This window comes from Microcebus murinus, chromosome 14 (genome assembly GCF_040939455.1).
Source record: "Microcebus murinus isolate Inina chromosome 14, M.murinus_Inina_mat1.0, whole genome shotgun sequence".
Classification (NCBI taxonomy): domain Eukaryota; kingdom Metazoa; phylum Chordata; class Mammalia; order Primates; family Cheirogaleidae; genus Microcebus; species Microcebus murinus.
Window position 1 is genome coordinate 7,332,231 of NC_134117.1, and position 14,170 is coordinate 7,346,400.

A 14,170-nucleotide genomic window follows, 5' to 3' on the forward strand; every position below is an offset into this window, starting at 1 on the left:
ATTGAAGCGGTGACAGGAGGAGGAGTCCCGTCAGAGAGAGAACACAAGGGAGCATCTCACCGTCCCCAGCTGGGACCAAAGGCTTGTAAAGAGCCGTCTGGGGACGTCACAGCTCCTCGTCCACGTGCCTCAGACAGGAAGTGGCATTTGACTTTCGAAGCCATTCCCCGGCCAAGGCACCACTCTCTGGACACGCAGCCCACGCTTCCCCACAGCCCTGCTGGTTCCTCGTCACGCTGCCCATTCTTCTAGAGCTTCTAGTGCTTTGAACACATACTGCAAAGTGGCAGTCCGCTCTGGGATTTTCAAATATCACATTTATTTCAGTACTAGCAAGGCCTAGAAGGGTGGGAATAATGATGATTATATGTGCAGAGAGGAGTCCAGCCCTCCCAGGAAGTCAAACCTGTGCTCGCAGGTGGCTTTGTTGTCCTGCGACCTCCTCGTGCCCTCTGTAATGCCACACTGCAGAGGTGACTGGATGAGCTTCGACCAACATCCTTTAACCCATCTGGGCCCGGTGCAGAGGATTTCCCACTACCCTGCCACCGCCCGGCCCTCTGCTGCCACTGTTCCTACTGTTCCTCGTTCGCTCACGGGTGTGCTCTGAGGCCTGTTGTGTCACGCGTGAGTGGTTCCCGTCTGGAATCTGGCAGTGACTGGCCCTATCTTGGGTACCCTTTTGCCTCTGACTTCAGCAGACTGATGGAGTTGCTCTTGACACCCGAAAGCCGTGGTTTTGAAACAGACGTTTTGATGGAGCATTGCAGGAGTGGGCCCTACGGTGAGCTCAGTGAGAAGGGAGGAAGAAAGGGTGTCCGAGAGCGTGGCCAGTGGGCACTCAGCAGCCCCTCTTGTTCCCTTGGTCCCTGCGGAGCCCAGCCCACCCAACTCCGATTTCTGTGAGCCTGACCCTCAGCACCCAGGGAGGGCCGGTTAGAGGAGCCCCCAGACACTCACGCAGAACATAGCTTGCTAATAATCATCCTGTTCAAGAACAACAATGCTGGGAAGAAAGCCACCAGAGCTTCATGCCGTCTAACATTCCTCTGTGCACCTCACAGACACTGGGCAGTGCAGCGGGTGGAGTGGTGGCCCCCAAAAGCATGTCAGCTTTCTAAAACCCGATCCTGCGGATGTTACCTCATTTGGAGAATGGGTCTTTTCAGGGGTGGTTATGTCAAGGGTCTCCAGATGGGGTTATCCTGGGAAACCTGGACGGGCCCTAAAATGAGTGGGCAGTGTCCTTACAAGGGACAGAAGAAGAGAAGACACGGAAGCACAGGAGAAAACCGTGAGAAGATGGCAGAGATCTGAGCGATGCAGCCACAAGGCAAGGAACGCCCGGGGCCACTCACGGCTGGAAGGGGCGAGGAAGGAGTCTCCCCTGCAGGCACCTTGATCTCAGACTTCTGGTCTCCGGAACTGAGAGAGAATAAGTTTCTGTTGTTTTAAGCCACCCAGTTTGCGGTCATTTGTAACGGCAGCCCTGGGAGACAAGTACAGAGACCAACCACGCATCAGGCTGGGTGCCGCCTGTGTCGCGTGGCCCCGTCGGCTGCAGACTGGGCTTCCTGGGTGAGTGGGTTTTGCCCTGCCATCCCCAGCCAGCAGTGCTCTGCGTGGGGACAAGAGCAGGGACTTGCTGTGACACAGACCGGGCTCCAGCCCCAAGCCCAGCCCTCTCCAGACACGTGATCTTGGACACGATTTCCCCATTCTCAATCTCAGTTTTCTTATTTGTGAGATTGGGCCATGCCATCGACTTCTGCCGGGTCTGGGGTGAGGGTTAAGTAGCCTAGTGGATACAGATGCTCTGGACAGAGCTGGCTTATGTGAGGCACTCTCCCAGCCGTGGTAGGGATAGCCGTTTTAATGAATCAGGATAAAAACCTGTTACAGCGCTATAGCGGAGACAGCATAACTATAGAGATCAATTTAATTAAACACTTAAGATCTATAGTGGCAATTAATGGTATTGTTACTCTCAAAATGGTGTGTTAAACTGAGTTCAATAAAATATTTTATCCAAAAAGCACTTATTTGAGTCCTTCTTTTGTCAAAGACATCTTTGCACATGTCTGTCCTCACCATAAACCGTTCTAGCTGCATCCTCTCTCCCCAGTCTCTCCAACCTACACACCTGTGCTCGAATGCAAATTTTTATCTATAGTAGATACTTGTCACCTCGCTGTCCAGTGATGTCTTTGGAATGTTCTTAAATGTTCTTGCTGCCCCCCACCCCCCGCCCCGCCCAGTGCCACATTGAGCGCTGCTCCATTAAAATGCTGTCCCGTTGTTGGCTTGGCAGGTCTGAACGATTTCAGCTACCTTCACACAAACTGCTTCGAGCTGTCCATCTATGTGGGCTGTGACAAATACCCGCATGAGAGCCAGCTGCCCGAGGAGTGGGAGAACAACCGGGAATCTTTGATCGTGTTCATGGAGCAGGTATGGCGTTGGCACATGGCCGTGCTGAGGGAGACTAGCTAAGAACGCGGCCCAGGAGGTGGCTGAAGGCGTAGGATGGAGTCAGCACTGTGGACTGTGGCCACCTGGGGCCACAGCGTTGCAAGGAGCCGGTGTCTGCTTGCACTTGCTCGGGCCCCAAGGAAGCGAGCTCTAAACCCACGGCGACCGCTGCCACTGGCTCAGAGTGGGTGGCAGCAGTCTAGGGGCTCTCGTGCTGCTCTGTGGGGAGCTGGCCATCCATGTTTGAGTCTACACGAATAGGCCCCTTGTCTTAGCCTGGTTGGGTTGCTGTCACAAAATACCACAGACTGGGTGGCTTAAATAGCAGACATTTATTCTCTCACCGTTCTGGAGGCTGGGAGTCCAAGATGAAGGTGCTGGTGGAGTTGGTGTCCTCTGAGCCTTCTCTCCTAGCTTGCAGGTGGCTGCCTTTGTGCTGTGTCTTTACCTGCTCCTCCCTTAGGCATCCTTCCTCTCTGTGTGTGTGTCCAAGTGTCCTCTTCTTATAAGGACACCTGCCATATTGGATTAAGACCTACCCTAACAGTCTCATTTAACTTGATTACCTCTTTAAAGGCCCTGTCTCCAAATACAGTCGTATTCTGAGATTTGGTGGTTAAGGCTTCAACATAGGAATTTGGGGGGACACAATTCAGCCCAGACACCCCATGCCAGACCTTCAGAGTCACTGTTGCAGGTGGCAGAAGTGAGTTACCTGGGAGCAGGTGTAACAAGTACCTACTGAAGTTCTGCTGTCCAGCTGGGGAGGGACCCTGCTGTCTTCATTAGGGACCTCGGACACCTTCCCTGCCCCATGCTCCCAAGGACACGCCCATCTTGTGGCATTAATGAGTTAACCAGTTCTAGTTTCGTGTTATAACTAACCTAGCCCCACTGAGAAACAGACTAACTGGAAGCCAAAGGAATAAACAAAAACAAATGGTGAGCATCAGGGCTCCTGACATTTGTAAGTAACAGACATATGGCTCCCCCTTCTCCGCCATTTGTTAGGAAGCGAGATCTGAGGCTACTCAGAGGTTGCCCTTCTTGCAAGGGTTGTCGGAGATGAGTCAGAAGACGCACTCAGCTCAGGGATTGGGTTGCCAGCTTCCGGTTCCCTGTGGCTGCTCCCCTGCACAGGTGGCAGAGTTTGGCACCAGGATGGAGCCTCAGAGTCCCCCCCAGCCCCCGGAGGTTCCAGGAGGCTTGGTGCAGCCCCCATGAGCTTCCCTGGCACAGGAGGGGGTGGGCCTCTTCTTCTCTTTTAGGGAAATGTCTCACTCAAGGGGCTTCTGTCCCCACCCTGGAATTTCATGAGGGAAAGCTCTTTTTCTTTTGCATATACATAAAGAGAGAAGGCCTTGACTATAGCAACTTGATCATTCTTAAGTAATGATGCAATTTACCCAAAATGCCTCCTATGGGTAAAATGCCCAGGCACAGTAATATGTGTAAAGAAGGCCTCTGGAAATGTTGGTAGGTCACCTTGGATTGTCACATCATTCTACCAATAGGGAAACTGAGGCACCGGGTTCAGAGTTGATGTCTGTGCTGTAACACAGCTAATCACTGGGAGAGGCCCACACAGAGTTGTCATTTGCAAGAAGGTCTCTTTGATTCTTTTCTTTCCTCTCTGACTGTTAAATCATTAAGTCCCTGTAGTCCAGGAAAGTCAAAATAAATGTGCTTATAAAAATTAAATTCCAGTTTTTAGTGGGTATATTTCTATGAACCATCTCAAATACTAATATTTTTTAAGCCTTTGGAATATTTTAGTTCTAATGGAAGATTTCCAGTGCACGGCGGGCCCACAGGGAGTGCAGGAGTTCACGCAGCAAATGCACCCACGGCCCGGCGAGCCTTTTGAGCGAGACGTGGCACTGTGAATTCCTGGCGGGGAGGGGCCGACCTTAGGTTTACAGCCCAGTCCACTGTGCTGGCTGTGTCCAGGGCTGGTTGGTGGCCTCACCCTGTGTCTCATCCTGTTTCCTGAGCAGATTCATCGCGGCATCAAAGGTGTGGTGAGAGACTTACACGGAAAAGGAATTCCAAATGCCGTTATCTCCGTAGAAGGCGTTAACCATGACATCCGAACAGGTAACTGCAAATGGAGCAAACTATTTCTTGGTAGGAAATACCCATTCTCCTGAAGTGTTCTACTAGAGTTACAGTCACGAATTGAATGCCAGGAACTGCCTACTCAGAGCTCCTTCCCCTGACTGTCCACTGTCCAAGAGGCCCCGAAAGCGAGGTCTGTACCCTGTGCTCTCTGGCGCATCCCTGTCCCTCCCGCAGGACGGGCATGGGAGCAGCCGGCCACCGTCTAGGGTCCGTGGAAGTTCATGAGAAGTTGAGGAAGCAGCTCTTTCTCTGCGGGACTGTGACATCCGCGGGCAGCTTGGCTCCCAGATCGGGCGGGATGTGGCCCAGCAGTGAGCGCTGCAGGCCCGGGGCAGGACAGGCATGCTGCTCCCGACAGGCAGAAGCCGTAGGCTGGGCGGACGCAGCAGGGCTGGAGTGGGGAGTCCCGCGAGGACGGCAGCAGCCAGCGGCTGGGAGAGTAGGATTGGCCGTCGGTGCCCATCCAGAGAGGGTGCCCATCCAGAGAGGATGGGGAAGATGCGGTTTTCCCATTAAATCACAGGAAGCCACGGAACATGATGTTTTTGGAAGACTGAGGTGTCTGTACTAGAAAGAGTGGAATACTAATCAGATTAACAATAAGCTCGCTCTCTTAATAGCTTTACGTGTGCTAACTCAGCGACTCCTCACAGCAGTCCTATTTTCTCGATGCCGTAATTCCTCGAGGAAAGGAGGCCCATGAAGAACTGCAACAGGGAGCCCCGGCTCCCACCTGCTATCCGTCACGCGTGGTGTTAACGAGTCAGAAGTTGGCACACGGGATGTCCATTACAGTGGAGAGCAGAAAATTCTAGAATCTTGGATAATCTGAGGGTCAGAGGATGATCTCTAAGAGGCAGTGCTGAAGTCTTGTTCCAACTCTCTTTGCTATAGAAGAAAAGGAATTGTAAGACCTGGGGTCTTATAAACCAAACACGGTTTTCAGTTCCTAAAATTCCAAAACAAAATCTCACGTTTTTAAATGCACTTACAAGGTGGCCGCACGGCCCCAGGACAGCAAAAGACGGTCCCGCAGCCCAGGGTCACTCAGCAGCAGCAGAAACACGGTGCTGTTTCTCACGTGATCTGTTCTCAAAGAACTTTCGTGTGTGTTTTCTCTCACTTCTTTCCCTTGGGCCCTTTGAGGGACACGGGCCTTTCTTTCCCACTTATTCAGGTGAGAAACATGCTTAAAGGGATTAGTGGACCCACTGAGGGCTTAAGAGGTGAGTGGGGCTTGAACCCAGGTCTCTGACTCCCAGGCCGGCTGGGAAATGCTCTTGGACGCTCCGCGGGAGCCACGCCAAGAGGCTGCCCTGTGCTTTGCTGATTAGAAAGTGATAAGAAAACAAAGGTCCTCCAGGTTTTCCCTTTGAGCCCCAGGCTGTCAGCACCAGGGACAGCCCAGTTTTAACTGAAAATGCCGTGTCCCAGGAAGCAGTCCCAGGCGGACAGGGACAGCTGCTGCCCATCACCTGAGCCTCACTGTTGTTCCCTGTGGGCTGACAGCCACACGTGGGCTCATCTCTGTGGCTCCTCCTTCCGCCTGAGCCTTCTTCCCCAGGAAGTCCCCTTGTTCCAGCCTCATCCCCTTCTTTGCTCAGATGTCATCTGAGCATCTGACGTCTTTGCTCAGATGTCATCATCTCAACGTGGGCAATCCCGACCACCCTGCTGAGCACCCTGCACCCCTGCCCTGCCGCACTGTTGGTCTCTCTTGCCTGTCCCAACTTTGCCCTTTTCCCGTGGCACTTCTAACATATTATAAAGCAAGCTAATATTTTTTGTGCTTATTAATTATTTCTGCCTCCCCCGGCCCCCTACGAGGGCACAGATCCAAGTAGGCTGCCCACGCTGGTGGGTGTTCTCAACGACTGCTTGTTGAATGAATGGCTGGACGGACGTTGCATGTGTCTCTAGGATTGCACAGCGAGTGGCAGAGCTGATGAGAGCCAAGCGCTTGGGACTCCAGGTCCAGTGCTCCTTTCTTTAGCTCCATGCTGTCTCTCCTGAGGGGGAGGAGAGGCCCTTCCCTGCAAACTGTTCATACTGAAGGAGCAGAGCCTTTCCTACCAGCAAATGGTCCCATTCGACCCTCCAGGAAGCGGAGACTTTGGGGCATTAGGACGAGTGAGGCTGGGATCCAGACCTGGCCCCTGTGTTCTTCCATGCCAGGCTGCCTACTGATGTCCCTGGCGTGGAAGGCCCATTATTTAAATAGATGAAACGTGTCTGAAATGCCCCAAAACAGTAAACTGCTGTGTAATGCCAGACGTCACATTCTTTCCATCTAGTTACCGATTTCTTCACTCGATAACATTTGTTTGAACATTCCTACCACCCGACCTTGATCTTATAGCCATGGACCATGAGTTCTCACACGGTACAGCATGGAATTTTGTACACAGTATCCCCTCATAGGCATCCATGTGCATTTCTTCACTCATTTACTCATCTATGCATTCATTAATTCAACAAGCGTGGATTTGAAACATTGCCTATGAGCTCCTCTAAAAGAGTAACTCATAAAAGGCCCTGGAACATTCCTTGGACCATTTGGTGCCTCGTATGCAATGTGCGAAAACACGAGGGCTTTAAACTGAGTGGGAGATGAAAAGGCCCTGGGGCCCCCTGAGCTCAGATGAGAACACTTTGCCTAATGGGCTCTGAATTTCAAGCCCCTGCAATCAAGGAGACGGTTCTGATGAGCTAATGGGAAATGCGTCTCTCTCCCTCTACCCCCCATAAATCATTTCCCGGCGCGATTCTCACGGCAGATGCTCCGCACTTCACACATGGCGCTTCATTTTGTTTCAGCATCTTTCAGAGCTCCAGAAAAGCTCTGAATTTGCCTTGATTTCTGTCTGAGGCTTATGTTATCTGACAAGTTTTATTTCTAGAGGGATTCTGCATAAAATAAACAGAGGTATTAAATGGAGTTCCCCAGGGAGGAAAGCTTTAGATGCATGTAACCATGCTGGCCACGCACCTGGCCCAGGTCCCACCCGACTGTCCTTTGCTTGGTGGGCACTGAGCCGACCCGCTAAGGCACGGACGTTCTTTGGGCCCGGGTTGCCCATCTGTCCACCCATGCTGAGCGAGGCCTGCTGTCGGGTAGCCTCCACTGTGGCGCTAAGTATTGAACTGATGATGTATCGTATGACACACTGTTAAGTGCTGAGGGGTAAACTACAGCTTAACACAGAGACCAAGACAGGAAAAGGAGGCAGGTTCCACTCGAGGACGCAGGGTCTGGTAGCAGGGAGGGAGGGGCACAGGGAGGACCCATGGAGGAGGAGGCTCGTGCAGGCTTGTCCTCCCGTGCAGGGAGCCCACAGGGATGTCTCGAAAGGCCAACTGCACTGTGGGGCTCAGACCATCCGGTTTCATTACCAAGACTGCTTGATGCGCCTCTTGTCTTCTGAAACAGCATGGAGTGGCGTTTTATTTAGTTGAAACCCTTGCATTTTCACTGAAGGAAGACACAGGACGCAGTGCTGAGAAAGACCAGAGAGCCACCTACCTGCGTGTGTGCGCACCTGGGCCTCTCAGGTGGAGTCCTGTCCGCCATCAGCTGACTGTGCACGTGTGGCCGATAGCTGCCCCCTTATTTCCTTTTCAGTGACTTCCTGTGCTCCTGCGAGCTCACTGCATTACTCAGGGTGTCTCAGATGAATCAGGGTTATAATGTGAATTTAAATATGATGCTTCAAAGTATTGTATCTGTATACATGTGTGATGTATGTTTACACACACACACACAGAGTTTTCATCCATCCCTTGGAAGACTCCAGGTCTTGCTTAGGCAAGTAAAACTCATCCAGGGCCTACTTAGCACTTGGTCAAATCAGCCTTTCTCTTCTTTGCCCGGCACCAAAGCTCTAGACTGGGCAGGACATTGAGAAACTCGCCCATGACTAGCTGTGACCTCATGCAGGATATTATGCCTCTCTGGGCATCAAATTACTCATATAGAAAAGGGAGCAGGCGGCATCATGGAGTGGCTCAGAAGGTCCTGTGAATTAGGGCCTGGTCCTTCTGTGTGCTATGTTCCCCAAGGGTCTTTGTTGTCCCCTTTGCTGTCTCACAGCCTCTAACGTGTCATGGATCCAAGTGTGCTCACCAGGCTGTAGGCCCCCTGGGTGGAGTGACCTCAGCCTAGAACCCATCGTTACAGGGATCTATCCCAGAGCTAGGGATGGACCGAGTCCCATTAGGTGCTGGGTGGGTAACTGGCCGGTGGTGTACCTGGGAGCCAGGGGGTTCTCCCTCAGCCCTAGCAGGGGTCTCTGCCTTCAGCTTCCCTGTGGAGATACCCAGGGCCCTCTAGGCTGCGGCCATGGCATGAGGTACAGATGCCAAGGCCTTCCCTGGGTCATTTGGCTCAGCCCGTGTAGTCCTTTCCTTCTCTTGTCAAAGTGAAGAGCCACACCCCTTGCAGAAATTGTTATTCTGCATTGTAACCATGCTAGGGAAAGCCAGGAGGCCACGTGCTGATGGCTTTTCAAGATGGCATTTTGTGGTGAGGGCATACCATTTGGAAGTTCAAGTTCATGATGAATGGCTCCTGCTGTCACCAAGCAAGGAGTGATCGTGATCGTTTCTGCCCCTCTGCTCATGTGCACTAACACTGCAGGGAGCCCACATCTCGGCGCGCTTCCTGTTAAAACCATTAAGGCAGTTTCCGAGGAGGACAGCGTCTTGGCTTCCAAGATGCATTAAGAATTTGCATCTGCAGGAGCTCCAGTTCCATGCTGCCTGCCTCGGCGTCTTGCTCTGGCCCTGGGGGCTGGTCATGGAACGAGGTTTGTGGTGTCCACGTTAGGAAAGAACTGCCCTGAGTTCTCCCCGTTTGCTTTTCACAGCCAGCGATGGAGATTACTGGCGCCTGCTGAACCCCGGAGAGTACGTGGTCACAGCGAAGGCAGACGGCTTCACCGCGTCCACCAAGAACTGTATGGTCGGCTACGACATGGGGGCCACGCGGTGTGACTTCACGCTCAGCAAAACCAACCTGGCCAGGATCAGAGAGATCATGGAGAAGTTTGGGAAGCAGCCCGTCAGCCTGCCCGCCAGGCGGCTGAAGCTGCGGGGGAGGAAGAGACGACAGCGCGGGTGACCCTCCAGGACCCTTGAGACACATCCTGGACCCGCGCAAATTAAACCAACCCAGCAGTAGCTCCGTAGCGGCCTCACTCACTGTCGTTTTCTCTGTAATTCAAGGGGCACCTGGGGCAGAGTGTGCATTGCAAGGCTGGTCCCAGAGTAGGGGGCTGGGGCTTAGGATGTTTCCCTTTTTCTGTTCCCATTTATCCAAATACCTTGGACAGAGCAGCAGAGAAAGGCTGGTGGGAGTGAGAGAAGTTGGCAGGTCAGCCTGGGAATCTGAGAGGGAGGAGCTGCCTGTTCTCGGCCTCCGGGACACGCGGGGAGGGACACCGGTGCTTCCCTCTGCGTGACAGCAAGAGTGCCGTGTGCATTTGCGATTTGTGCAACTAACATCGCAGCATCCCTGGAGCCCAGCTGTCTCAAAGGTTGCCGTTTCAGATGCTCCCGGGCATCCTAAGAGAATCCGCCCTCTCTGGCCCTGGGGCATTCCAAGCTGCTCCAGATAAATTCTGCATTGTGTTGACAATGGGGACATTACCAAGTGAGCATCACTCAGCCTCCTGAATCGGTTCAGCTTTCCTTTTCAACAAGGCATTGTGTTCTTAAAAGGAGAGAAGATTGTTGGGCATCGGGCATGGGGCTTACCCACACTGGGTCCACAAAGAACCCCGCAAACACCCTGCAGACCCGGTAGCCCTGGGGTGGGGGCACCCTAGGCAGGGAGGGCCAGAGGTTCAGCCTTCCTGAGGCACCAGACAATTTAGCCTGGATCTCCTTGTTGTCCTGCTGGAACTTGGAATGAACCAGAAGAGGGCTGGCCTGCAGTGCTCTCTGTGCTTGAGGGGTGGCCCCTTTGTGGAATGAGCACTCCTGAGTGGGCCTGACATCAGTCTGGGAGTTATTTTTGCCGTGTGGAATGCCAGATCTTCCAAATTAGGCTAAATTTGATAAACAAAAGGATTCCCTGTGGAGCATCAGCCTGAGAGGGGTTATTGAATTATCATGCAAGAAAAAAAGTTGTGTCTCACGTTTTATTCATGTTGCTGCCTCATTGAGCTGGGAAGAATGAAAAAAATAAAGCAAATGGTAAAATCCTTCTAGCGTGTGGGTGTTTGGGGTAGACTTGCAGCCGCCCAAATGTCATAGCCCCACTGCCTCTCTCTGAGGTCGGTCGCCCTAGAGGTGGCGCCTGCGTGGGGGTGGGCATGCTGGTTCCCAGGAGCTCAGCACGGATGCTGACAGCTCTGTGCCTCCTGCCTCCTGCCCAGGGGAGACATGTGCTTGGGACCCACTGGTGGTCTTTGGAGATGCCAGTGAGCATCTTTGGATAAAAGATCCTCATGCAACTTTTTGGCAGTCGACACCCAGGGTCAGCAAACTTTTCTTATAAAGGGTCAGTAAATGTCTTAGGTGTTGCAAGCTGTACCATCTCCATGGTAACTACTCAGCTCTGCTATTGCAGTGCATGGGCTCTATTCCAGTAAGACTATTTACAAAAACAGGTGGTGGTTGGACTTGCCGCCTGCAGGCTAGGATGCATTGACTCAGCTATAAACCAGTGTTGTCTGCTAGAACTTTCTGTGATGATGGAAATGATCTATTCTGTGCTATCTCACATGTGGCTGTTGAGTACCTGAACGGTGACTAGTGTACCTTAGAAACTGGATTTCATTTTAATCAATTTAAATTTAACTTTCCGTAGCCAGTTGTGGCTGGGGGCTCCCTATCGGACCCTGCAGCTCTCAACTAAGCCCATCATAGGAAATCTCGCCCTCCCATTGTATATGGGAGATGATGCTATAAAGCATTTCAAACTATAAACCACCTCTATAGTTTGGAAGGGTTCCACGTATGCTTGGGGGATTGTGGATTTGTCAGGTCCCTGCCATGACTGACCCAGAAGCCAGGTTCTGGCTACTGTTGCCAGGCTGCCCAGTCTTACTGGGCTCCGGAGCTTTCCGGGCTGTCATATGGTCTGCCGCACTCATGCAATCCCTGGCCCTCTCCGCAGGGCCTGCCACAGTCTGAGCCCAGTAACAGGTGCCTGGGGCTTGCAGGCGGGAGCTCTGCACCAGGGCTAGCCAGGGCCCTTTGGTGTCTGGCCTGGTGTCAGGCAGCCTCTCTGATCTCTCACCTGCTCCTGCAAGGTGAAGCCCTTGGTCTCGGTAGACTCTAAAGGTCAGACTGGCTGTGCCGGCCGCTGATTCTGGCAGAGAGCCAATGTCCTGTGTTCCTAAAGTTCTGTTCTGTGGGAGTCGCTTCTCTCCTCGCCCCCCCCCCCCCAGCACAGCAGCTCCGGGTGGGACCTTCCAGCCCGTGCACGCCACCTTCCTGGCCGCAGCTTCCGGAACCTCTCTCCTTCCTGCTTCGCGGCCACAGTTTCCCTCCTGGGTCTCTCTGGAGGCTCAGCTCTGGCCTCTGCATACACTGTCCCTCCCCACAGCTGAAAACCTTCCTGCTCCTCTCTCCACGTGTCTCAGATGCCACCTCCTCCAGGAAGCCGTCCTGTGCCTCAGGACAGTGGTGACTTCTCGTGTCTTTCAACCAACCTGCCGAGCCCCAGGGCCTCTCAAGGGGTTTCCTTACCTCAGGTTCTCCCTGCAGTGGGTGTGGACGCTCCCCAAGGGCAGAGGCAGCTCCTGCCTTAGTTTCCCTCCTGCAGGGCTGCTGCCCACCCACAGCGGGCACTCCATCAATTCAATTCCTATTGAACCAGCCTCCTGCCACGGGTGCCTTGTTTTTAAGATTCCTTAAAAGTTAAGAAAAAGTGACTTCAGAAAATGAAAATCTGTAATTTGAATTTATTTGATGTCTTTTTACCTCCTCTAGTGTCTTCACCTTTTAAAGTAAATTCTTGTGCTCGATTGAGTGGAAACATGTCTCTAAAAGATTGATAGACTGTTTTGGATGCTTTTCTGTAGGACAAAATCAACTAACGCCATACCTCTCCTTCTGGCAGAGTCCGCTTTGCATTTGCGACTTTTACTGTCCCACGCGAGTCCCAGGCGGGCGGTGGCAGGGTGGCCCTTTCTAACGCTGCCCGCCTTGACGATGACGGGCATTCGTGGGCCTGGGGCACCCACAGGGGGAGCTGCACGGAGCAGAAGCTGGAATCAGGACCTGCGAGTGATCACAGGCAGGAAAGGTGACCTTCACCTGGATGTGAAAGATGACCAGAGTCCACCTGGCAGACTGGGGGGACGGGGAGGGGACAGAGCTGGCCGGCCTCTTCAGGGAGAGGGGACAGTCCGTGCAGTGGCTGAGATGCAGAAGACGCCAGCGAGGGAGGCAGGGCGAGCCTTGTGCAGGGCCCGAGGCGCTGGAGTGGGTTTCGAGCTCCCCCGGTGGGTGCCCCAGGCCCACGGAGCACTCGGCAAGGGCCACACGCGCTGTTCCAGGAAGTACAAAGGGGGCAGGGAGCAGCTTCTTGCTGGAAAGGAATGGGCCATTTCAGAGAGCGGTTACTGCAGTCTAAAAATATGCACGTTAAAGAGCTTTCTTTTAATAAATGGAGTGGAAAAATTGTTCAGTTCTTAAGAAAGGAGGAGAAATGGGCTATTTAAAAAAAAATCAAGCAACTGCAGGACAAGCCTCAGGAGTTAATTGCGAACCTAAATTTGGCAAATCTGGCAGCTTTGGAATCATTTCCCACACATTAGCCTGCCCATTGAGCCAAGCACTGGGGCCGGGGCGGACATGTCATTATTTCTACCTTACTGGTGGGGAAATGAGGCCTGGGACGGCCAGGAACTCGCCTAAGCTCTTTTCTGATTATCAGGAAGCAGAAATTTTGAGAGAGAGACTCCCATTTGTAAAAGAATAGAGATGGAAAAGTTTGCAAGATGGGAATTTGGGGCAGAAAAATGTCCACACTGGGACAGTTTGTCTAACTGTGTGCATTGGTTAGGGGTTCCCCGAAAGACAAGTCTGAGACAAGAACTTGGGAGCAGGAGTTAATCTGGGGGGTGGTCCCAGGGAGCAGGAGTGAGGGAGCGGAGAAAGTGACCTGGCAGGGGAAACCAGGATAAGGTTGTTGCTGCGGGCAGTGAGGAGCACATGGAAGGCCTTCCGCTAGGGCCCAGTGCAGGGCAGGGGCCTGTTGACTTGTCCCCTGCTCCCTTCCCAGTGGTCGAGGCTTGTCCCCAGCTTGTTCAGTCCCTGTACTTTTGAGCTGCACTTGCGTGAGGCCTGGCGGGCTCCTGGGTGCGTGAGAAGGGCCTGCTATGGAAAGCGAGCAACTCGGGGCTCTGGGGGTGGATGATGCTGGCAGAGGTGAGTGTGGGTCTGAGACATGAGGTGGACCTGGGGACACCGTGCAGGTCCCCACAGGCATCTGCAGCACCAAGCAAGGCATATGTGAAAGGTGGGTCTTGGAAAATGGCCCACGAATGGGACAACTGAGCAGGAGACGTTCTGAATTCACCATTTCAACACCAGGATCCGGGCAGACACCAGGAGTTTCTCCCCC

The 14,170-nt window shown here is 53.0% G+C and overlaps 1 protein-coding gene across 1 annotated transcript in view; it reads left to right on the forward strand.

Moving 5' to 3' along the window:
• Positions 1-10,794, forward strand: part of CPXM2 (carboxypeptidase X, M14 family member 2) — a 105,072-nt gene extending 94,278 nt beyond the window's left edge. Inside the window, exons 12-14 of the mRNA XM_020280759.2 lie at positions 2,312-2,451; positions 4,470-4,569; positions 9,459-10,794. Coding sequence (XP_020136348.2) covers positions 2,312-2,451; positions 4,470-4,569; positions 9,459-9,712 — 494 coding nt within the window. The 3' untranslated portion in view covers positions 9,713-10,794. The remainder of the gene's footprint in view (positions 1-2,311; positions 2,452-4,469; positions 4,570-9,458) is intronic.
• Positions 10,795-14,170: the final 3,376 nt, after the last annotated feature.